Source organism: Ranitomeya imitator, chromosome 4 (assembly GCF_032444005.1).
Source record: "Ranitomeya imitator isolate aRanImi1 chromosome 4, aRanImi1.pri, whole genome shotgun sequence".
Taxonomy (NCBI): Eukaryota; Metazoa; Chordata; class Amphibia; order Anura; family Dendrobatidae; genus Ranitomeya; species Ranitomeya imitator.
The window spans coordinates 372895253-372918778 of NC_091285.1; the positions used below are offsets into that span (position 1 = coordinate 372895253).

General features: G+C 44.2%; 1 protein-coding gene across 2 annotated transcripts in view; it reads right to left on the reverse strand.

Annotated features, from left to right (window-relative positions):
* SEMA3E (semaphorin 3E) overlaps positions 1-6534 on the reverse strand; it is a 392121-nt gene extending 385587 nt beyond the window's left edge. The window contains exon 1 of one of the 2 annotated variants that reach the window (XM_069765160.1): positions 5914-6534. In XM_069765160.1, coding sequence (XP_069621261.1) covers positions 5914-6016 — 103 coding nt within the window. In that variant the 5' untranslated portion in view covers positions 6017-6534. The remainder of the gene's footprint in view (positions 1-5913) is intronic. The other variant, XM_069765161.1, reaches the window with a different exon arrangement.
* Between the last annotated feature and the right edge of the window lie 16992 nt (positions 6535-23526).

Here is a 23526-nt window from a genome sequence, read left to right on the forward strand (position 1 = left end):
CTCATTTTTCTAGATCTCGGGCTGTGAGGGCTTATTATTTGTCCCTTGAGCTGATGTTTTTACTGATATCATTTTGGGGTAGATACAATGTTTTGACTGCTTTTTATTGCATTTTATTGCAATGTTGTGGCAACCAAAAAAATGTAGTTTTGGCGTTTTGATTTCTTGTCTCGTTACGCCATTTACCAATTAGATTAATTTATTTTATATTTTGATAGATCGGACATTTCTGAATTCAATGATACTAAATATGTGTATTTATTGTTTGTTTTATTTTTAATGGGGAAAAGGGGGTGATTGGAACTTTGGTGTTTTTTTTGTTTTTTTTTCATATTTTCTAAATCTTTTATTTTTACTAGTTATGGTCTTAACAGTCCCTTTAGGAGATTTTTGACTGCAATTGTATGATTGCCTGTGCTACACATAACAGAAATCATGATCTCCTATGAACGTAGGCCACGGGCCAGTGTTCACAGGAAGATTGGGATGACAGGCACAGGGGGTCTTCAACACACCTCTGGTTGTCAAGACAATCCATTGGGGTAACGGAATTATGTGGTGAGTGCACCGATGGGTGGGAACAATGACACATTTCCTATCTGCACGTGTTAAATGCCACGGTCAGTGATTGACAGTGGCATTTAATTGATGGACAGCCACAAGTGGATCTTGTATCCATCTGCGGCTGTCAGAGGAACTTGATAGCTGATTAAGTCAGCCATCAAGTGAGGGGAAGGATGTGGGCTCAGCACCAGAACCGGCATCAAAGGCATGGACACGGCCGATGACGTATATGTGCATCAATGGCTGTATGTAACTATGATGTATAGATGTGTAGAGGCATCTATTTTTCTAAGTTAAGAGAAATAGGAAAATGATTGAAATTTTGGAAGTGGGACAGGTTAAATGAGGGCATGTTGTAGGTTTGTTTTCCAAGGCATGCTTGTATGTAGCGTAAGTACATCTCACCTGGACAGTTTATGCAGAGTGCGAATGCGAAGCCCACCAGGGACGTGGGGTGCTAGGAACTGGGTCAGACAGTTCTTTGCAGAAGTCACGAGGCCATGACTTGATTCTGTGGCCCTGGGTGTACAATAAAAATGCAAGGGGGAAAGTCATATGGGATTGATTCGAGATGCCACCCATGGTGTTCGGCAAGGGATAGCCGGCGCTGCGTTTCAGGTCCACTGGAGCCAGTGGTAACACGGCAAAGATGGTACAGCTTCCCACGGATAGAGTGGTGCCCCACGGCAGATATAACAGTCGGTTCAGGTGATGGTGAATGTTGGCGTGCACAAAATAAGCAAGGGATGCAGAAAAGTGCAGTTTTCTTTACCTTTACTTCTTAGTAGATGAACATGCAATCTGGGGTACCAGTTACAAATGACAAAAGGAGTCCAGCAAGCCCGGAAGCATTCAGGGGGTCCACCTTGCCAGATGGGGTTTAAGGCCTTCCTGCTGTTCTCTATTTTTGGTCCTGCTGTCTGTAGCTAGCTGCGGCCCTCTCCTGCGTGGTAGTAGTAAAGTAAAATTTCAGCACAGCCCGGGATGGAGGTGCATAAAAGTTGGTGCCCAGACCTTAAACGTGATATAGAATATACTCAGCACACTCCGAGATGTCTGTTGCAAAAGGGTGTTTAATACATACAATATTCACAAACGTTTCGGTCTGCATCAGACCTTCATCAGTGTGCTCTAAAGACAAAAATAATAATAAAGTGCATAGACATAAAAAACAAAAGTATATACAGAAGAATGCATATTTATGGTCATATAGATTCTGGTGGTGGCCCAGAGATATATCACAATACAATCACTCATATTGCCACATGTGAGACTGACATGGTAAATATAAATATAGATATAACCGTGGCGTTTAGACAGGGTATATAGTGCAAAGAGACCAAAGGAGAGAAAAAGAGGGGAAGATTAAGTAAAATAAATATAAAAAGGAACCAGGGACAGTACATACCTATTGTTTGAGCCAAAGGGTGTATATTATTCACCCATTTAATGAGAAATTTGCATCTACAATGAGAGACATCTATATAATACTAGTACCAATATGTGGATAAAGTGCATAGTCACTATATGGCATTGTACATACCAGGTATTGGAGTTAAACAGGGTAGGCTGTTTAAGGATAGAGGGCTGACACTAGCCGGTCTATAAAAAAAATGAGTGTTGGGAAGTCTCGTTACACCGCCTCCCCTCATCTCCTCCACAGTGACCGGCTGCAGCCCCGCCTTCCCTCATCTTCTCCACAGTGACACATTATGTCTCCACCTCCTGGAATGCGCCATTACCACCCTCCTCCCATTGGAACGCATGCCGTATAGACACCACCTATTTGGGACACTTGCGCGTCACTTCTGGTTCGCGACTTCCGGTTTTCACTCCGGTTCCAGTGCGCGCATTCTGCTTTATATACCGAGCACTATGGACACGAGACCAGCGTCGCTGACTTGCGGTGCATACCGCGTCTCTTATCCTCAAACCCTCTGCAGGTGTGGTAAGTCTCACTGATCCCGGCACCCTGATGCCATCTATCCCATTTTCTGGCGCTACTAACCAGCATCAATGTCTCTCATAGATCGGCTAGTTCAGCCCTCTAGTAACGAGACTTCCCTGTGTTACCTCCAGTGCTCGGTATATTTATCATCTTCATGTTTCCCAGCCACTATATTTTGAGGTTCAGGAACCACCATAATAACACTCATTCTTTTTATAGACCGGCTATTGTCAGCCCTCTATCCTTAAACAGCCTACCCTGTTTAACTCCAATACCTGGTATGTACAATGCCATACCCTATAGTGACTGTGCACCACATATTGGTACTAGTATTATATAGATGTCTCTCATTGTAGATGCAAATTTCTCATTAAATGGGTGAATAATATACACCCTTTGGCTCAAACAATAGGTACTGTCCCTGGTTCCTTTTTATATTTATTTTACTTTATCTTCCCCTCCTTTTCCCTCCTTTGGTTTCTTTGCCACTATATACCCTGTCTAAATGCCACGGTTATATCTATATTTATATTTACCATGTCAGCCTCACATGTGGCAATATGAGTGATTGTATTGTTATATATATCTGGGCCACCACCAGAACCTATATGACCATAAATATGCATTCATCTGTGTATACTTTTGTTTTTTATGTCTATGCACTTTATTATTGTCTTTAGAGCACACTGATGAAGGTCTGATGCAGACCGAAACGTTTGTGAATATTGTATGTATTAAACACCCTTTTGCATCAGACATCTTGGAATGTGCTGAGTATATTCTATATCACTCTCCTGCATGGTGGCTTCAACCTGTATGGCAGACAGCACGAGCCTAATACGGGCACTGCCTGTTCACTGGCAGCCCCAGGCTCCTGGTCTGCTGTGGTGCCTCCGGGTGTTCGGTGTGGCCAGGGAGTTTACAGTCCCCTGCCCTCCAGATTCGGCTGTTGGGGTGTACGGCACCCAGACAGCCAAGGACTCTGGCATCCTCCTTGTCAGCGCTCTGCTCCAGGGTCAGCTCTGATGCAGCTACAATTCCCCAGAGCCCTCTTACCTCACTAACTCCTCACAGACTAAACTGACTCCTCCTTCCAACCAGAGAGAGCAGCTCTAGTCTAGAGCTCCCCCCTCTGGCCTGGAGCAGGAATTGTGATGCATGCTGTGTATTACATGGCATGGGGACCTCTTCCTTCACCCAGGCATGAAATCACCAAACAGAGGGAGGCAATGTCACCTTGGCAACCGGACTCTGGGGTGCCACACGAATGTTCAGGACCTTACTGTAATTAGTACTCAGAATTAAATGTCACTAAGGAGCTCAATAAAGACTTTTACTAATTATAACAGATTCGAGACTATTTAATAGTAATCCTGTTAATGCAATCCATAGTAATACAGAATAGACAATGCAAAGTAAGGTTGTAATTTGAATCAATGTCACAATGGATTCCTCTGTAGGCTATAGCAGAATATATTTAAGCATTGGTTGGAAACAGTCAATGCAATGTGACAAAAGTGGAAAATGGTTTAACACCTTTAAATTAGGATGATGTGAGATTTGTTTTCTATAAGATAATATTCTTTAAAGAGGTTGCCCAGTATTAAAGGAAAAAGGTTGGCTTCTTATTCGTTATCTGGTAATATAGCTTACCCCTAGTCACGTAAATCAGGTGGAGCAGCAAGTATAGATGTAGCACAAGGGCAAATGTGGCTCTGGAAAATAGACACATTTTTCTGGAAAATAGCCAAATCATTTTTTTTCTAACTTTTTAAGTTGGCTCTAGACATGAGATTTAAATCAGCCCCCAGCCATGATATCTTTGGCTGATATGATTACACATATTTACAATTTTGGCATAAAATATAGGATTCAGTGGGAAGGAGAAAGAGAAAACACGAGCAATCATTTTAAGACTAAGTGGTATTTATTGGTCATTACGTTGATTTTACAAGTATCAAGTAATGGGTGATTTTAGGTCAACTAAAAAACCAAAATGACAACAGATCACACATTGCCAGCTATTAGTAGTTTGCATGAAAGAACATGATCACTTTATGAAGGCCTATCAAAATTATTTGATCTGTTCAATATTTATCTCTTGTCTCATGTCCAGATTTAAAGTATATAATCGGAAACAAAAGTGCTGTGGCCAAATTGGGAAACCAAAGCTATATGATAAAGACTGCAGGTGGTGTATGTCAGAATACTAATAGGAACATAATAGCTAAATTTCCAGTTATCTGCAAAAGGATAATTGCATTCACGATACCCCCCACAAGCGTCTCCAGCTAGCATTTTTTTAGGATAAGAATGGGCTAAAAGTTCCCTTATAAAGTAAGTATCTTGGTTTAGTTTATTATGATTTTTTTTTATATTTAATTAATGTATGTGATGAGAAGTCATTTAAGTCGTATGGACACATTAGGATAATTCTATTCTGCTATATGGCAGTTCTTAAGTATCATTGTGGTGTTTGTTATATAACATGCTTTATGAACTGCTGCACTTATGATCTGTTAGCCTTGAAGAATCTGTAACACAACATCTGACCTAGGAAAATTGAGTCTTCTGTAATTATGGCATCATGTTTCCCTTCATATACAGCTACAGCACAGCAATTACACATCACACACAACCCCATATTATAGTTTTTCTTTCAGCTCTTTAATCCTGATGCGTAAAACCATTCAATTTACTTAACATCTTGTCGGCTTAAAATTGCACCATTATTAAATATCCTCAGTTTGCATCACTGAATTTTTGAGCATAGATATTTTTCAGCATATTATGAACAATTTATGGCTTTAACGTGTAAAAAGTGAACAATAATTAGGCATTGTCATCACATATGAAAAATAAGCGATGAAAATGACCTTTATCCATACAGTTCCCAAATGTGACGTGTAAAGATTCCCTGGCTGAACAAATTCCAATTTTTAAAGCTGTCGAATAGAACGTCTTAGGCTGTGTGCACACGATGCAGATTTAGTGCGAATTTAGTGCAGATCTGCAGCGTTTTTTTCTGAGCAGAAACGCTGCAGATCCGCATTGTGATTTACGGCACAATGTAAATCAATGTGAAAAAAAAGCTGTGCACATGGTGCAGAAAAATCCACGCAGAAACGCGCAGATTAATGGAGGGGTGCAGATCTGCAACGTTTCTGCACCCCTCCATTAATAGAAATCTGCACAAAATCTGCACCAATTCCACACAAAAAACGCACTAAAACCGTATAAAAACAGCAGCAAATCTGCAGCTGTGGATTCTGCCAGGCGATGCGGATTTTGTGCAGAAAATTCTGCATCTCTTTTCTTACGTGTGCACATAGCCTTTCTTTTAATTCCATTTCAGTAAATAGATTCTAGAATTTGAATTGTAATTAATATCGCCATCTTACCTTTATAGGACAGACGAAGTCTCGGCTGGCTGGTGTCGGTGGCAAAAGATGAAAATACATGAAGTCCAAGAAAAAGCAAAGTGTTAATGAGAATATATGCCATGCTGGTCAGTTCTGCGTGGCTCTCCTTAGGAAAGACTTTAGTTTCTCTGCTGGAGTTTGGAAAATAGCTTTCTTTTCTGTGCCGTCTGTGTCTCCCTTAGGAATCCCTTCTCTTCCTAGTGCACATTTCCTATTTGTCATGCCTCATTACGATGTGTATTACAGAGTGGTCTCTTTGCATGACATTTGTTTACAGACAGACATGTCATTCCTCAGTCCTTGCCAGTGCTGTGCTGTCTCCTAGTCCTGCGTTCAGAAGAACCAGGCAATCAGTACATTCTATTGCAAGCCATTTAAATAAACGCCTCCTCGCCACAAGCTGCTGAGAAATCTGCTCCTCGCTAAAACCTGCCAGACAGTTCGTTTTAATTCACCTTTCACCCGATGTAATTAGAAGGCAAAAAAAAAATAAATGTTAAGAACTGTTATATCTTAGCAGCAGGGACGTGAGGCTGTATGCTGCCCTCTCTAGCTCATGAGATCAGCGAAAGATGAGAGAAAGTACTTCACTACTCATCTGGCAGGCAACTCCTACCAACTGCACAGTAGCTGTTTGTGTCATTACCCAATTAACATTTTTTCACAATGTACTATTTTGATAGGTTAGGAAATTGTATTTGACTACACAAGAAAGCAAAGTGAAATAATTCTTTATTCAAGGTCAGAAAATGCAGGAATTACATATTTACAATTAGAGATAACAAACCTGAACAATAAAGTTCTGGGCTCATACCGGACACCTAGTGTCCAGTGCTGACCTCACAACAAGGACTTCTGGAAGTCCATTTCAGTCTTCAGAGTTTCGTGGGAACAGAGAGACTCTGTGAGGGTACTTTGCTTTAAAGTTGAGCGAATTTGCTGGGGTCCCTGCGGCTATGTGACAGTCACGACACATGCATGGAGAACCCAACAAACAGGCTCTCCATGCATGTGTTGTGACAGTGAAACAGCCGCGACACATACAGCTGCGGAGCTGAACAGCTGATCAGCAGGAGTGATCCAGGAAGCCGGGTTCCCTCTGCAGCTTATTCGGTAAGCGATATAGTTCGCTGAATAAGCAGGGACCCGGGCAAATTCACTCAACTCTACTCTGCTTCCTTTGGCAGCCCCCATAGCCCTTACCAATACCATTTTGCACCAAAATTTGGTCCTCCTTGACTTATATGGGGTTTGGGTTCAAGTTCGGGTAGAGTTTTGGTACCCAAACCGAACTTTGGACAAAAGTTCAGCTGAACCCAATGAATTTGAACATCTAAGGGTTCACTCAACCCTATTTACAATAGATAGTTTATACACTAGAATCTAAATACTTAATCACTTAACCAAACTAATTTATAGGGCATCTGTCACTAGATTTCACAATACAAACTGCATTTTCAACACCCGCTAGGGCCGTGGGATACTCGGAACTGGGTCGCACAACTCTTAAAGGGGCGGTCACAGCAGCAACGACCCAGTTTGTGGCCCAGGGCATACAATTATAGGGATGAAGAAAAGAGAATGGATGATGGTGGAAATGGGAATAAAGTTTGTATGGGGAAAGGAGGATTGTTTGTGACGCCACCTGTAGTGTTCAGCTATAAATGGCTGACTCTGCTTAAGGAGACCACTGGGGCTGATGGTGATGCAGCTGGGATGTTTCTTCTCCCCACAGGTGGAGCGGGGCCCCAGGGCTACCGGTGCAGTTTTGTAAGGGACTTGTGGATGTCGGGGTGCAGGAATGAGGGTCCAGGACTGAGGGTGCGGGAATAACTGAAGGACACAGGGACTGTAGTTTCTTTACCTTTAATCTCAGGTTAAAGGTGCAGTCCTGGGCACAAGTCACAGCTGGTGATGGAGATCTGGGCAACCTGGAAGCAATTCAGAGTCCCCCTAGCCAGGTGGGGTCAGAGGCCATTCTACTGCACTGTTCTCTGTGTGCTTGGTGCTTTTAGTTCTCCTCAAGTCCCTCTCTCAGTCTGTCCACTAAGTGAAACACTACCCACGTGGCAGGCAGCTTGAGCCTGTTCCAGGTGTCACTCCCTCGTGGTGACTCTGGGCTCTCCTATGCTGCTGTGCCTTCGGGTGTCAGCTTGGGCCAGGAGACCTGCAATCTCCTGTCTTCCGGATTTGATTGCGGAGCCTGAAGTTCCCACACAAACGTGGACTCCGGTGTCCAGTCTTCCCCCGCTTAGTCCTGATGTGAGCTCAGTCACAGCTCCTATCCCCCAGATTCTCCTCACTTCTTGCCTCTTCCTCCTTCACTGTCTGCTCTCTGACTGAAACTGACTAACTCCACCTCTAGACCAGAACTTGTAGGAAAGTTCCCCTGAAAACCGGGTTAGAGCTCCCCTTTCTGGTCTGGAGTCAGGAATGGTGTTGTATGCTAAAATTACCTGGAAAGAGGACCCCTCTTGCTTCCAGGCATGGCATCACCCCCCCCTGAGGAGGGCAATGCCACTGTGGCAACCAGACTCCTGGGGTGCCACACATTCATTTTAATCGGACCTCTTAAACTTGATGACGCTTGTATACTCACTTTAAAAAAATATGTGAATGACTGTATAATCCTTTATGAAATATTCCCTATTTAATATTAGAATTTTACATTTTATAACTCCAGCTCCACCTGTACTCATAAAAATGTAATTATAATTTGAGAATCATTCTACCATTTTAATGTCATTTTTATATGTAAGTACATCAGTCTCTTCAGGTCAAAAAGATCTATTTTAGGCCCTCATCACATATCCATTTTTCATATCTGTATGCGGTAAGGAAGCAAATACAAACACACGCATACCCATTGTGTTCAGTGGTGGTGTGCACCCACAGACATGTCTGTTTCTAGCCAGTACTACAGACGAAATGCATGCTACACATGTGCACACTAATGACACACATATGATATTCATGCGTCATTAGTGTCACAAATACCAGCACCTGGGAAAAGCCATACAGTTCTCGCTCTTCCCTGGTGCCGAGTGCTGAAGGCAGCTCTCATCATTGTTGTCAGCTCTCTCTGTAATCAACAAGAGCAGGCAACTCTGATGATAGTTGTATTCAGTGACCGGCAAGTGTGTATCTCACTAACTACAACTGTTATCATTGTTCCCTTCTCTCCCTGAGATCAGCGAGAGCAGGTGATGGCGATGATAGTTGTAGTCATCGTGGATCATGTATTAAATAAATTGAAAAAAGGCGTGGGCTCCCGTGCATTTTTCATAACCAGCTGAGGAGGACCCGACCGCTGGGGACTAATAATAATCTATGACAGGGCTTATTAGTTCTTTATGTTCCCAGTCTGTTAATAACAACTCACAGCTGTTTGCTTAGCCTTTACTGGTTAGTTTACAGGGGGATCCCCCAAAAAAGGATGTAGGATCCCCATATAAATTCTAACCAGCAAAGGATAAACAGACAGCTGTGGGCTCATATTAATAGCCAAGTAAGGGGCAGAGTATATTGGCTTCCATTCCAGGCTCCCCATCAGCCCACAGTGGCCCCAGAAATGTTGCATCAATACGATGCATCACATCTGGCTAGCAACCTCGCTTTTCTGACTTGCCCTGGTACGGTGGCAAGTGTGGTAATAGGGCTGCGGTTGATGTCAGTTTTTTTATGGCTGTTGACATCAATCTCAGGGGTTAGTAATGGAAAGGTGTCTATAAGATGCCCCCAATGCTAGCCCCACAGTCATATTGTAAAAAATACACAGCCAGAATAAAGTTCGTTCTTTGAAAGACACAGACTCCTTTATTTGAAATAAATACTCCCCTCCCTCTTTTAACTATTAGTATAAAATAAAAAATAAAAAGTACCATATTCCTCACCAGTCCAATGATAATGCTTTGTCCCATGCTGTAATTCATCTCTGTTTACCTGAATGCCTTGATGAATGGTGGCATGAAGCGACTGTTCATTCTCCAGGAGACACTGAGCTGAGCATCAAGGCGCATTTACAGTGACCTGCGGTGATGTCATTGAGGTCACCGCAGGTCACTGAAGCTGTTGTTTCCACGGGCAACAAATTGTGAGCGGCCCGATGAACTCTGATCTGAGTGAAATCACCGCTAGCACTGTGACACAGACATAGGGACGCAGGGATGCAGCATACAGTGACACAAATGGCACACTGACACTAATCATGAATAACATAGCTGATGAACCCTAGAGACCTCATTTATGATACCACTAGCTGAGTGAGAAATTTCTAATGCAGCAAGCAGTGCTTTAAGTGAGGTCACCGGGGTCCATGAGCTTTGACCTCTGGTGAACTTTCTGACAACAGCTTAGCGCTACACACAGCAAGAGCATTTACGCTCCTGTGTCAGAGTGTGACAGCTGGTGGGGAGAGCGGTCAGTATTGTGACTGCTCTCCAAGTCAACTGGATTGTTGTGGGACAGTAAGTATTATCTTCACATCGTATAGATGAGGGATCTGGTTGTTTATTATTTTTCTATTTTTTTTAGGGGACATGGGCATCAATGGATTAGGCATAAAGGTGAATATAACTATTATACATTTTTTTCAAATAAAGGAGTCAACAATCAGACACTGGAGTTACCGTGAGACCCAATGGCTTGAACTCAGGTAACCTTTCAAGTATTCACAGGGGAGCATTATTACTGTAAAGAAGCACAGAGAAAATATAATTAATGTATAGGGGTACAAAGGTGGCAATGATACTGTATAGGGCACCAAAGGAGGACACTGTCTAGAGCAATGGTTATAGGGTTATATGGTTTGTGTAGAGGTGGGGGGATGTGAAGCATGTTCTGCAAAAGCAGAAAGCCAAAGATGACTGCTGGCAGAAATCATATTTCACTCATGTACATACAAGATGACTTACGGTAAAAATTTACCTGACAAGATAGCTATGCTTTTCTGCTGAAAAAGTATAGTCAGAAATAGTCTGAATGTTGTCTCACAATAGTATTAACATTTTTCAATGCAGTTTAGTCTTAGTAACCTGTCTCTCAGACTCAGCTGTTTATCTCAAAGCTGTACTGGCAATGAAGTCAAGCTATTTTTTCGGTCATAAACTGTTTTAATAATTCAATTAGTGTAAAATTAAAATTTGTTTCAGAAAAATCAATGACATATTTTAACAAACACTGCAGTGGATATAATCCAAGTAGCTGGAACAAAGCTGTCTATTCATTAGTCATCGAACAGAGAGAGAAAAAAAGAAGGAACATTTAGCCATGTAACCCTGTAAAGAAAGTTTACCTATCACTCGCTTGATGACTTGTCAAGAACAGATTTAGCATCTTTAGTCTATTTGACCAATATGGAGAACCTATGTCTACCTTCGCTTGCTGTCACGATATGATAAATATAAACACCTGGCATTAAGAGCCAACATACCGTAGTTTATCTGTGTGGGAGTTCATCATGTTCTTATGGAATGTAGCAAGTATGTTTATAAATTTTTTTCTTGACTTTACATCTTTTGGTCATTTGTAGCCTTATGCTAACATAGTAACATAGTAACATAGTTAGTAAGGCCGAAAAAAGACATTTGTCCATCCAGTTCAGCCTATATTCCGTCATAATAAATCCCCAGATCTACGTCCTTTTACAGAACCTAATAATTGTATGATACAATATTGTTCTGCTCCAGGAAGACATCCAGGCCTCTCTTGAACCCCTCGACTGAGTTCGCCATCACCACCTCCTCAGGCAAGCAATTCCAGATTCTTGCTAAAGAAAATTGTTAAAATTAGCAACTCAATAATAGGTTTGAGTCTCATATTTTTCTATTTTTCTACAGAACTGGCAGCAATCTGCTCTGCGTACAGTGAGAAAAGATGATGACATATTTTGGAATACAATTATAGTATAGTATAGTATATATTGAACCTCGTTTAAGCTAATTAATAAAAACACAGACTCAGAAATGTCAACGTGACCTCAATATATCTGTCTATGGGACAATGGATAGTAACAGGCGGTAACCAACAGCTAGTTTAACAACGCACAGCATTGACATACTTTTTAGACGTTGAAAATTGTAAAAACAGTCCACGAATTATCCCTTTTTTGGAGCAGATGCCTGCTTTGCTGGTGTCTATACACAAGTGGGTGCTAGGTGCGTACACAGAATTCATGGGGCAGTCTTAAGTGGGATCCCCTCCTCCAACTAAAAAAAAAATATTCAACATGATCAAAGAAGAGCATATCTCCCAACACTGCAGCTCTTGTAAAGTTATTTAGCTCCTCCTGAAACCCTTTAGTGTTCCCAAACAATAAGATGCCTCTTTCATTCTATAAAGAATGATGCCAGAAAAAGTGCTCCCACAGCACAATACGATACCCTACAATGAATTCCTCCACAGTACCCTCCACAAGCAAGCATGATGACCTTAAAGTACCCACCATGGGGGCGTGGCCTGAACGTCCATGTAAGCGGACGCGTGACAGAGCGCTCCCGCTGCTAACGCTGAGTTTATCCTGATAAGCCGCAGCTGAGCGGCGATTCAAAGCGCTTACCGGCTGCAGGAGAGTCCCGGGAGTGCGGCGGTGAATAGCGGCGGCCCCGAGATCGGCAAACATGACCAGGAGGAGACAAAGAGACGCCGGAGCCGGCGAGGCAGGGACCGGCCAAGATGGCGCCGACGCCAGGGAGAAGGCGGAGAAGGACAACGCGGCATGCCAGAAAAGAATGGCGGTGGCGGCAAAGCTCCAGCAGTTTGCTAGAGTGGAAGCCGCAGGGAACACAGGAAAAGCAGAGGAGGACGCCAGAGGGGACACAGACACAGAAGGAGAGGAGGAAAGCCCAGCAGAGGAGCAGGAGGTACAACAGGAGAGTGGGGATGGTGACATGGCGGTGGTAGCGGGGGGACCTGAAGATAAGGAGTCAGGAGCAGAGCCCACCCTTAGAGATGTCTTTGCACTGGTATCATCCTGCAAACAATCCCTGACCCAGCAGCTACAGGAGGTTAAAGGGGATACAGCCCAGATAAATGCAGCCCTGCAGAAGATTGACAAACGTGTGGGGGCTGTGGAGGAAAGAGTGAGCACTGCAGAAGACCATATAGTGCAGCTGCAGAAAGCGGAGAGGAAGTTTGCTCAAACAATATCGGAGCTAGCTGCAAAAAATGAGGATCTGGAGAATAGGTCCAGAAGAAATAACATTCGTATAGTGGGTGTCCCTGAAAAAACTGAGGGGAGGAATCCCACGGAGTATATTGAAAGCTGGCTCCTTGAGACCTTTGGTGATGCAGCACTGACAAAAGTATTTGCGGTAGAGAGAGCCCACAGGGTCCCACCGAAACCACCTGTCCCTGGAGCAAGTCCCCGTACCGTGCTTGCCAAAATCCTAAACTACAGAGACAGAGACATTATCCTGAGGAAGGCTAGAGACATGACGGATCTGACAATTGGAGGTCAAAGAATTGCTATTTACCCTGACTATTCCGCCCTGGTACAGAAACAACGGATGATGTTCACGGGTATCAAGAGACGGCTGAGAGAACTGGGAGTGCAATACTCCATGATGTTTCCGGCACGACTGAGAGTGGTAGCGTTGGATAAGATTCATTTTTTCCAGACGCCGGAGGACGCTACCCAGTGGATAGATCTTAACGCTAAAAAACTTAAAGGGAAAGGAGATTGAAAATGTGAGGCGGGTTGGTCGGGAGATATCTTAAATCTTTCAAAAAGGGGGGGGGAAAAAAAGAGATTGATTGACAGTACACTGGTAATTGAAATGTGAAGGTTGGAGGGTGGAGTTGGATATTACTCAGGGAAAGCACTGGGAGTGCTGATGCGGCGGAGAAGTACGAGGGAGGAAGGGTGTGCAGCGTACTAAAAGTTTATTTAGTTTCTTGCAGTTGTAATACAATACAGGTTCAATTATATTGTTCTTCTAAGAATTGCGCCAAATTCTGTTATAAACGGTAGCGGGAGGCGGAAGGAGAAGGTTACGTTAACAAGAGTGTTCGCAATGGGTGATGGTGCACCACTCTTGATAAGAGGCAGAATGTATAGTATTGGGGGGTGTGGGGGAGGGGGGAGTGGGGTGAGGGTGGGAAGGGAAGTTAGACAGCTCAGAACCGGGAGTAACGACACAACTAAAGATGATGAGTCACATAATAGGGGATCGCTTTAAGATATTGAGCTGGAATGTGAGAGGCCTGGCGGATAAGTCTAGGAGAGCTGCGAGCTTGCAGTATGCGAAGGATCAACGGGCTTCTATGATATGCTTGCTAGAGACGCACTTGATACAGGAGAAAGTGGACGTACTAAATAGACGTTGGATACAGAAGGGGTATCATTCTACCTTTTCGACGTACTCAAGAGGTGTGTCAGTGTTGGTGCCGGTGGGAGTGCAATATGAAGAGGTGAAAGTATGCGTGGATGCTGAGGGTCAGTATGTGGTGATACAATGTATATTGTATGGAGTGAGATTGTGCGTTGCGGCAATGTATATTCCACCTCCATATTCAAGTAAGAAGATCAGGGAGGTATTGGAGAGGGTGGGACGATGGGAACCACTGCCAATCTTAATTATTGGGGATTTGAACAATATATGTGATGACTTTTGGGATAAAAATAAGAACACCCAGAATAGGTCGGAGGGGCACACTACAACATTTGGAACCTATGTGCGTGAATTAGGCATGATTGATCTATGGAGAGTCAGACATGTTGGGGAGAGAGGATACTCGTGCTATTCACCGGCTCATGCTACGCTATCCAGAATTGATATGGCACTGGGTAATCGCCTGTTGGACACAATGGTGGGGGAGGTGCGTTATCTGCCGAGGGCCCTTTCGGATCATAGTCCAATTGAGGTAGAGGTTAGGTTGTTGGGGACACGGACCGCAAGCGGGAGAGAATGGAAGATCCATCCTAACTGGTTACAGAGCATTGACTTGGACGGTATAGGGAAGGAGGTGACGGAATTCTTTGTGTTAAATGATGGGAGTACAGATGCTCTAACCGTTTGGGATGCAATGAAAGCGTACCTGAGAGGGTTACTATTTAGAGACATTAGTAGGTGTAAGAGGAAGACGAGGGAAGCGGAGAGAGTGGCGTTGGAGGAGCTGAAAGCCGCGGAGGACGAGATGGTTGTGCTGGGGACTTCCGAGGCAGAGAAAAGATTGAGAACAGCGCAAAATTGTATGGAAAAGATTCTGCTGGGGAAAGCTGAAAGGAAGCGGGAGTTTCAGAGGGTGGCTTATTTTCAGGAGGGAGAGACAGTTGGACACATGCTATCGGTGGTAGCCGCGGCTCAGCGTAGTACCTCGTATGTGCACTCGTTGGTTTCGGATGGGGGGAGCAGGGTATCTGAAACACCGGATATTATAAAGGTCTTTGCGGACTTTTACGCGGACTTATATTCCTCCAAGGTCAATGAGTCAGCCGGAGAAACGGAGACTTTCCTTGAGAGTCTGGGTCTTCCGAAATTGAGTGAGGAGGATAGGGTGAGCCTCGATGCCCCTATCACCGAGGAGGAACTGAGTCGGGCGCTGAAGTCTATGGCCAATGGGAAGGCACCTGGGGTTGATGGGTTACCAGCCGAAATCTATAAAAGTTTGGAGGAAGTGCTGATTTTCAGATTAAAGTTAGTACTGGAGGAGGCTGGATGCCAAGGGTTTCTCCCAGCATCTATGAGGGAGGCTAATATAGTGGTTATTCCGAAGGAGGATAAGGATCTGGGGGAGCCTGAGTCATATCGGCCAATCTCTCTGTTAACCATCGATGTCAAGCTCTTGGCCAAGGTGTTAGCTACCCGTTTGTCCAGCGTCATTGCTAACCTTGTACATCCGGATCAATCTGGTTTTATGCCTGACAGATCTACAGCGGTTAATCTGCGGAGGCTGCATATGAACCTGCAGCTGAAGTCTGACAATTGTGGCCGAAGGGTTATTGCATCCTTGGATGCCCATAAGGCGTTTGACAGTGTGGAGTGGGGATATCTCTGGCGGGTGTTGAAATGTATGGGTATTGGCCCGCAATTTGTGGCGTGGACTCAACTGTTATACTCACTACCAACAGCTAGAATTAGAGTGAATGGGGAGCTTTCTCAGCCTATAAAGCTGGCCAGAGGTACGAGGCAGGGTTGCCCACTGTCGCCCCTTCTGTTTGCCTTAGCTGTGGAGCCACTGGCCGCCAAGATCCGGCAATCGGATGAGGTCCCTGGGTTCAGATATGGGAGTGTGGAGGAGAAGATTGCATTATATGCAGATGACATCTTACTGTTCCTGGCGGACCCGGATGAAGCCTTGAAGGGGGCTATCGAGATCGTTGGGAAATTTGGAGACTTATCGGGATTGAGGATAAACTGGGATAAATCGGTCCTCTTTGAGGTGGATGAGGTGGAGGAGAGTAGAAGTGAGCCATTGGGAGAGGGGCGGCTTAAGGTAGTATCCCTTTTCAAATACCTGGGAATATGGATCTCGATGCCAGTTACAGAGTTTTTATATAGGAATTTGACACCTCTCATGGGCGCTCTTAAAGCAAAAGTGGATGCGTGGAATAAATTACACTTATCGGTGGTAGGTAGGGTTAATCTCATTAAAATGGTTGTGATGCCCAAATTACTCTACGTCCTACATAATGCGCCAGTTTGGATTCCACGTGGGAAATTCCGGCAGATTAATGCTCTATTTAGAAGTCTGATATGGGGGAGGCGGTGCCCACGTATTCGCCTGGAGACGCTTCAGCGACCCAAGGAAGATGGAGGATTGGCTTTACCTAATCCTGAGTTATATTTTCTTGCAGCCCAGAGCCAACATTTGAAGGGCTGGGCGCGGGAGGCGTCTTCCAGTGCGGTACAGCACTTGATGGAGGGGATGACGGACCGACGACCGGTAGCGCAGTGTCTGGAGGATGGTTCCTTGGATGCATTGGGGAAATTATACCCAACTATGTTTTTGATATATAAATTATGGACCAGACTGCGACAGATTCGGGGGGTCACGGGGCTGACTAAATTTACACCGATATGGTTTAATAATAATTTGGTTGAGTTTGCGGCCCTTGGAGTGCTGGCGGAGTGGCAGGCCAAAGGAATCCACTTGGTGGCTCAGATAATTCAACAACAAGGATTAAAGTCCTTTTCGCAGCTGCAAGGGGAGTTTGGACTGAGACCGACTGGGGAATATCAATATGCTCAGATGAAACATGCTTTTAAAGCTCAGAACAAGGGTGGTGGTATTGAGATCCAGGAGGACATAGTTCTGGAATACGTGTGTGGGGAAGGGTCCACAAGGGGAGTCATTACCACCCTTTATAAGGACCTTCTACATGCACATCTGCTAGACTTCCCTTTAAAAGCGAGAGCGAAATGGGAAAGAGATTTAGGCCCAATGGAGGATGAAACCTGGGAGTCGGTGTTGGAGTGGGTTCCACGAGTGTCACTGAGTGAGCCGTACAGACTATCGCAGCTGTACATCTTACACAGAGTCTATAAATCACCGGAAGTGTTGCACAGAGCGGGGTTGCGTGCTGACTCCGAATGCCCGAGATGTGGGACTGAGAATGCAGGAATATACCACATGATGTGGACATGTCCAAGACTGGTTGCTTTCTGGTTGGTGGTAATGAGCCGTGTGGAAGGGGCGTATAAATGCAGAGTGCCGAGGGATCCGATAGTGTGTATACTGGGACATGTAGAGGAAATCAGAGTGGATAACACCTGGAAGATAGCAATAGCTAGGCTATTATATATGGCAAGGAAGGTAATAGCAAGGAACTGGATCAAAGAGGAACCGCCTACAAGGGGTGAATTCCTGAATTATGTTAAATATGGTCTCAATTTGGAAAAGGGGGTCTATAAAAGACGTGGGAAAATAGAAACATTTGACAAAATGTGGTCTCCGTGGCTCGAGCTGGGATGAGTAGTTATGGGAAATGGGAGGATGAGGGCCTCTGAAAGGAAGAGAGTGCTAGAGGAACAAGCGGACATAAGTGAGTCAAATGGCTCAAAGAACCATCAATACTGGTAACAAAAGTATAACTGGGTATGAGCTGTCAGGGGAGGGGGGGGGTTGGGTTTTGTTGGGATTGTTGGGGGCTTGGAAAATGTTAAAATTTTGCAAAATACTGGAAAATGCATAAATTGTATTGTTCACATTTGCTTTCAATAAAAAACTATTTAAACAAAAAAAAAAAAGTACCCACCATGCAAATTATGATACCCCAAACAATGACTCCACCACAGTTTGATACCCCTACAATGACCACAGCACAGTATGATGCCCCCCACAGTCCACCACACACTATCAGGCCCCCACCATCATTCAGTGCAATATGATGGTCAACACACAACCCCATGCACTATATGATGGTCCCCTCATAATTCTTCAGACTGTATAACGGTCCCACTAGCCCTCTAAACAGTATAATGGCCCTTACATAGCTATTCAACCAATATATTGGCTTCCATATAGTCCTCCAAACAGTATAATAGCCTCCATGTAGCCCTACAAAAAGTAAAATGGCCCCCACATGGCTACTCTACTTCATATGATGTGGTCATGCCCTAAACTGGAGAGATACTGGCAGAAAGTACTAGGATTAATTAGACGAGTGTTTAAGGTGGTATTGGAAACTACACCCTTAGTTTGTGTGCTGGGGTATGTGGAAAATCTACCGACAACTGAGCCAGGTAAATTAGCTATAGCACGAATGTTGTATTTAGCAAGGAAACTAATAGCACAAAAATGGTTGGATACTGAGAGCCCATCAAAAAAAGTAATATATCAACAAAATAAACTGGTTTATAAGTTTGGAAAAAGTCGTGTACACAAAAGAGGCAATATTAACAAATTTGAACAGCTTTTGGCTGCCTAGATGGATTAACCAGGGCTCCTGTCGAGGGAAATGGTGAGATATAGATTGGGCTTGATTTAATAAAGAGGATTACGAGAGATATGATCCATGTTTATCCCATGAACAATAATAATGATTGCATGGCTAGAAGCTCCAAAAGGGGATGTTTTCTTTTTAGGAATTACAGTGGTGATGGCTGTGTGTTTTGTCCCTTTTTTTTGTTTGTAGAATGGGAATTTTTGTTTTTAATTTAATTTGGTCTTTCCCTTTCCATGTCCCATTCTCCCCATTCTCAGTTGTTCTTAATTTTCTGTGTTTACCCGAAGCGGATAATATGTTTGTGTAAAAATTGTTGGAAAACTTCAATAAAGATACTTTATTAAAATGGCCCCCACATAGCTCTTCAAACAGTATAATGGCTGCACTTAGCCCTTCCGACAGTATACCTGTCCCCACATAGCTCTCCAAACAGTATAATGGTCCCCACATAGACATGCAAACAGTATAATGGCCCCATATAGCCCACCAATCAATTGAATGGCCTCAACTATGAATTCATGAAAAAACACTCACACTCACATGTATAAGGTGGTTATGGGTCATTATATTGTTTATAGATGGGCTACAATCCATCATACTTTGTATGGGGTGCTTTGCGGCATCATGCTGTATATAGGAGACTATGGCCCATTATATGTGAATAGGGACCATCATACTCCATGTAGGGGGCTATAGTGCATTATACTGAATACAGGGGCGCTGGGCCATCATACTGTATATAATGGGTTATGGACCATCATACTGTGAATATGGGGGGCTATGGTCACTATCATACTGTGTACGGAACAATGGGACTATCATACTTTGAATGGGAGGCTGTCATAATTACCATACTGTATGTGGGGGCTGTGCAGCCATCATACTGAGTATGAGGGTTGTGGGGTCCATCCTTCTGTGTATGGGGGCTATGTGGCCCATCATCCTGTGAATAGGTGGCTGTGGTGGCCATCTTACTGTGTTTGAGAACTCTGGGGTAATTATTCTGTGTTCAAGGTGCTGCGTTGGCCATCATACTGCGTATTGAGGGCTGTGTTGGAGATTACACTGCACATGCAGGACTTTGGCGTATTATTATAAGGAAGAAAAATGGGGATCATTGTTATCCGAAGCACAGAGTCTTATAAGAAAGCACAGGAGTGGTAGTTTTTATTATTATAAGGGGGTTACCAGGTATTTACTATATAAAAGTACATGGTGGATTATCATTAAAGGAGGCACAAGGGGGTTAAAGTTAAAGGAGAACCAGGAGGACATTGTTACTAGAGATGAGCGGTGTTTGAGTCGAACTGTTCGCCAATTTCAAATTCGAGCTGTTTTGGGCGGTGTTCGAGTCGTTCGACAAACTCGAACAATTTGCTTAAAATTTGGCTGTTCGAGTTTCTGTTCGATAACTGTTCGTTCACCAATGCCTAACTTGATTTGCACATTAAAACTGTTTATCATTGTTAATAGACTGTCTCAGTGTAAACTGGGAGGGGGGGGGGCGGGGGATAGATCTGTGCTGAAATAATGCCGATCTCCGTTTTTTTTCTTTCCCGCATTTACAGTGGGGCGGTGCAGTCTCGCAGCCTATCAGCAGTGCACACACACATAGCAATGTGCATGTGATGCACACAAGCAAGGGCATGTGTCACTGGCTGTGTATGTCACATGTCCTTGCCCTATAAGCACCAGCCATATGCCCTGTCACCACCATTTCCTCACTGCTGCAGCTTAGTGTTAGACGGCACCGCTGCTGCTGTGGGCGCTATACAGACAAAGAGTGTTTTTTTGGAGCGAATTGTCAGAGAGATAGGTTTAGGGAGTCGGGAGGAGTCGGGACTATTTGTAATATCAGCCCTTTTCAGGGTAGGTTATAGCAGTTCATAGCACTGTTTGCCAGGCAGGTCTGTGCCAGTGCTTTGCAAGTGTTTGTCACAGCATTTGGTGTAATCTAGCTCAGCCAATCCTTTTGGGCTAGTAGCATTGTCTGATAGTCATCTGAGTAGTCCGCCAGTGAAGCTAGCTACACCGCCTGCGTATCTCAATTTTTACTGCATCTAATCCAGTTAATAGTTTTGGGCCAAGGAGCAGTGTCTGCACGTCAACAGAGTAGCCCGCCTGTGAAACTAACTATACCACCTGTGTATCTTCATTTTTACTGCATCTAATCCAGTTAATAGTTTTGGGCCTAGGAGCAGTGTCTGCATGTCAGCAGATTAGTCCACCTGTGAAACTAACTATACCGCCTGTGTATCTCTATTTTAACTGCATCTAATTCAGTTAATTATTTTGGGCCTAGGAGCAGAGTTTGCACGTCAGCAGAGTAGCCCGCCTTTGAAACAAACTATACCGCCTGTGTATCTCAATTTTTACTGCATCTAATCCAGTTAAAAGTTTTGGGCCTAGGAGCAGTGTCTGCACGTCAGCAGACTAGCCTGCCTGTGAAACTAAATACAACCGCCTGTGTATCTCTATTTTTATTGCATATAATACAGTTAATAGTTTTGGGCCTAGGAGCAGTGTTTTCATGTCAGCAGAGTAGCCCGTCTGTGAAACTAACTATACCGCCTGTGTATCTCAATTTTTACTGCATCTAATCCAGTTAAAAGTTTTGGGCCTAGGAGCAGTGTCTGCACGTCAGCAGAGTAGCCCGCCTGTGAAACTAACTACACCGCCTGTGTATGTCTATTTTTACTGCATCTAATCCAGTTAATAGTTTTGGACCTAGAAGTAGTGTCTGCACTAGGGTTGAGCGAAACGGGTCGGCCACTTTCAGAAGTCGCCGACGTTTGGCAAAGTCGGGTTTCATGAAACCCGACCCGACCCCTGTGTGGGGTCGGCCATGAAGTCGGCGATCTTCTGAATGTGGAATCGGAATTCCGATACCGATTCCCGATATGTTTAAGATATCGGGAAATGGTATCGGAATTCAGATTTAAGTGTAAAATAAGGAATAAATTTAAAAAATACACAGGTGGTATAGTTAGTTTTACAGTTGGGCTATTCTGCTGACGTGCACACACTGCTCCTAGGCCCAAAACTATTACCTGGATTAGATGCAGTAAAAATAGAGATACACAGGCGGAATAGTTAGTTTCACAGGCGGGCTACTCTGCTGACGTGCAGACACTGCTCCTAGGCTCAAAACTATTAACTGGATTAGATGCAGTAAAAATTGAGATACACAGTCATTATAGTTAGTTTCACAGACAGGCTACTCTGCTGACGTGCGGAAAGAAGCAGGGCGCATCCGAGGGTGAGTATATTCCTATTAGGTATATACTCACCCTCGGACGCACCCTGCTTCTTTCTGGCAGCCTTCCTTCCTAACAATCAGCGCTTCCAGGACCTTCGGTGACGTCGCGGTGACGTCACGGCTTCTGATTGGTCACGCGGCGGTCACATGGGCGGTCGCGCGACCAATCACAAGCCGCGACGTCACCGCGACGTCACCGCAAAGTCCTGAAAGCGCTGATTCGAAGGAAGGAAGGTTCCTGGTTAGTACCAGGGCGCGTCAGAGGGTAAGTATAGCGATATTTTTTATTTTTATTCTTTATTTTACACTTAAATATGGATCGCAGGGCCTGAAGGAGAGTTTCCGCTCCTTCAGACCTTGGGAACCATTGGAAACCCAATGCACTGCATTGGGTTTCGAGTTTCGGCCGACCCCGACCCCGACTTTTTTATAGGATCGGCCGATTTCACTCGACCCGACTTTTGAAAAAGTCGGGTTTCGTGAAACCCGACCCGATCCTATAGAAGTAAAGGTCGCTCAACCCTAGTCTGCACGTCAGCAGAGTAGCCCGCCTGTGAAACTAACTATACCGCCTGTGTATCCAAATTTTTACTGCATCTAATCTAGTTAAGAGTTTTGGGCCTAGGAGCAGTGTCTGCACGTCAGCAGAGTAGCCTGTCTGTGAAAATAACTATCCCGCCTGTGTATCTCAATTTTTACTGCATCTAATCCAGTTAATAATTTTGAGCCTAGGAGCAGTGTCTGCACGTCAGCAGAGTAGCCCGCCTGTGAAACTAACTATTCCGCCTGTGTATCTCTATTTTTACTGCATCTAATCCAGGTAATAGTTTTGGGCCTAGGAGCAGTGTCTGCACGTCAGCAGAATAGCCCAACTGTAAAACTAACTATACCACCTGTGTATCTCAATTTTACTGCATCTAATCCAATTAATAGTTTTGGGCCTAGGAGCAGTGTCTGCACGTCATCAGAGTAGCCCACCTGTGAAACTAACTATACCATCTGTGTATCTAAATTTTTACTGCATCTAATCCAGTTAATAGTTTTGGGCCTAGGAGCAGTGTTTGCATGTCAGCAGAGAAGCCCGTCTGTGAAACTAACTATACCGCCTGGGTATCTCAATTTTTACTGCATCTAATCCAGTTAAAAGTTTTGGGCCTAGGAGCAGTGTCTGCACGGCAGCAGACTAGCCTGCCTGTGAAACTAACTATACCGCCTGTGTATCCGCCTGAAACCGCCTGAGTTTCAGCCGACCCCGACTTTTTTATAGGATCGGCCGATTTCACTCGACCCGACTTTTGAAAAAGTCGGGTTTCGTGAAACCCGACCCGATCCTATAAAAGTCGCTCAACCCTAGTCTGCACGTCAGCAGAGTAGCCCGCCTGTGAAACTAACTATACCGCCTGTGTATCCAAATTTTTACTGCATCTAATCTAGTTAAGAGTTTTGG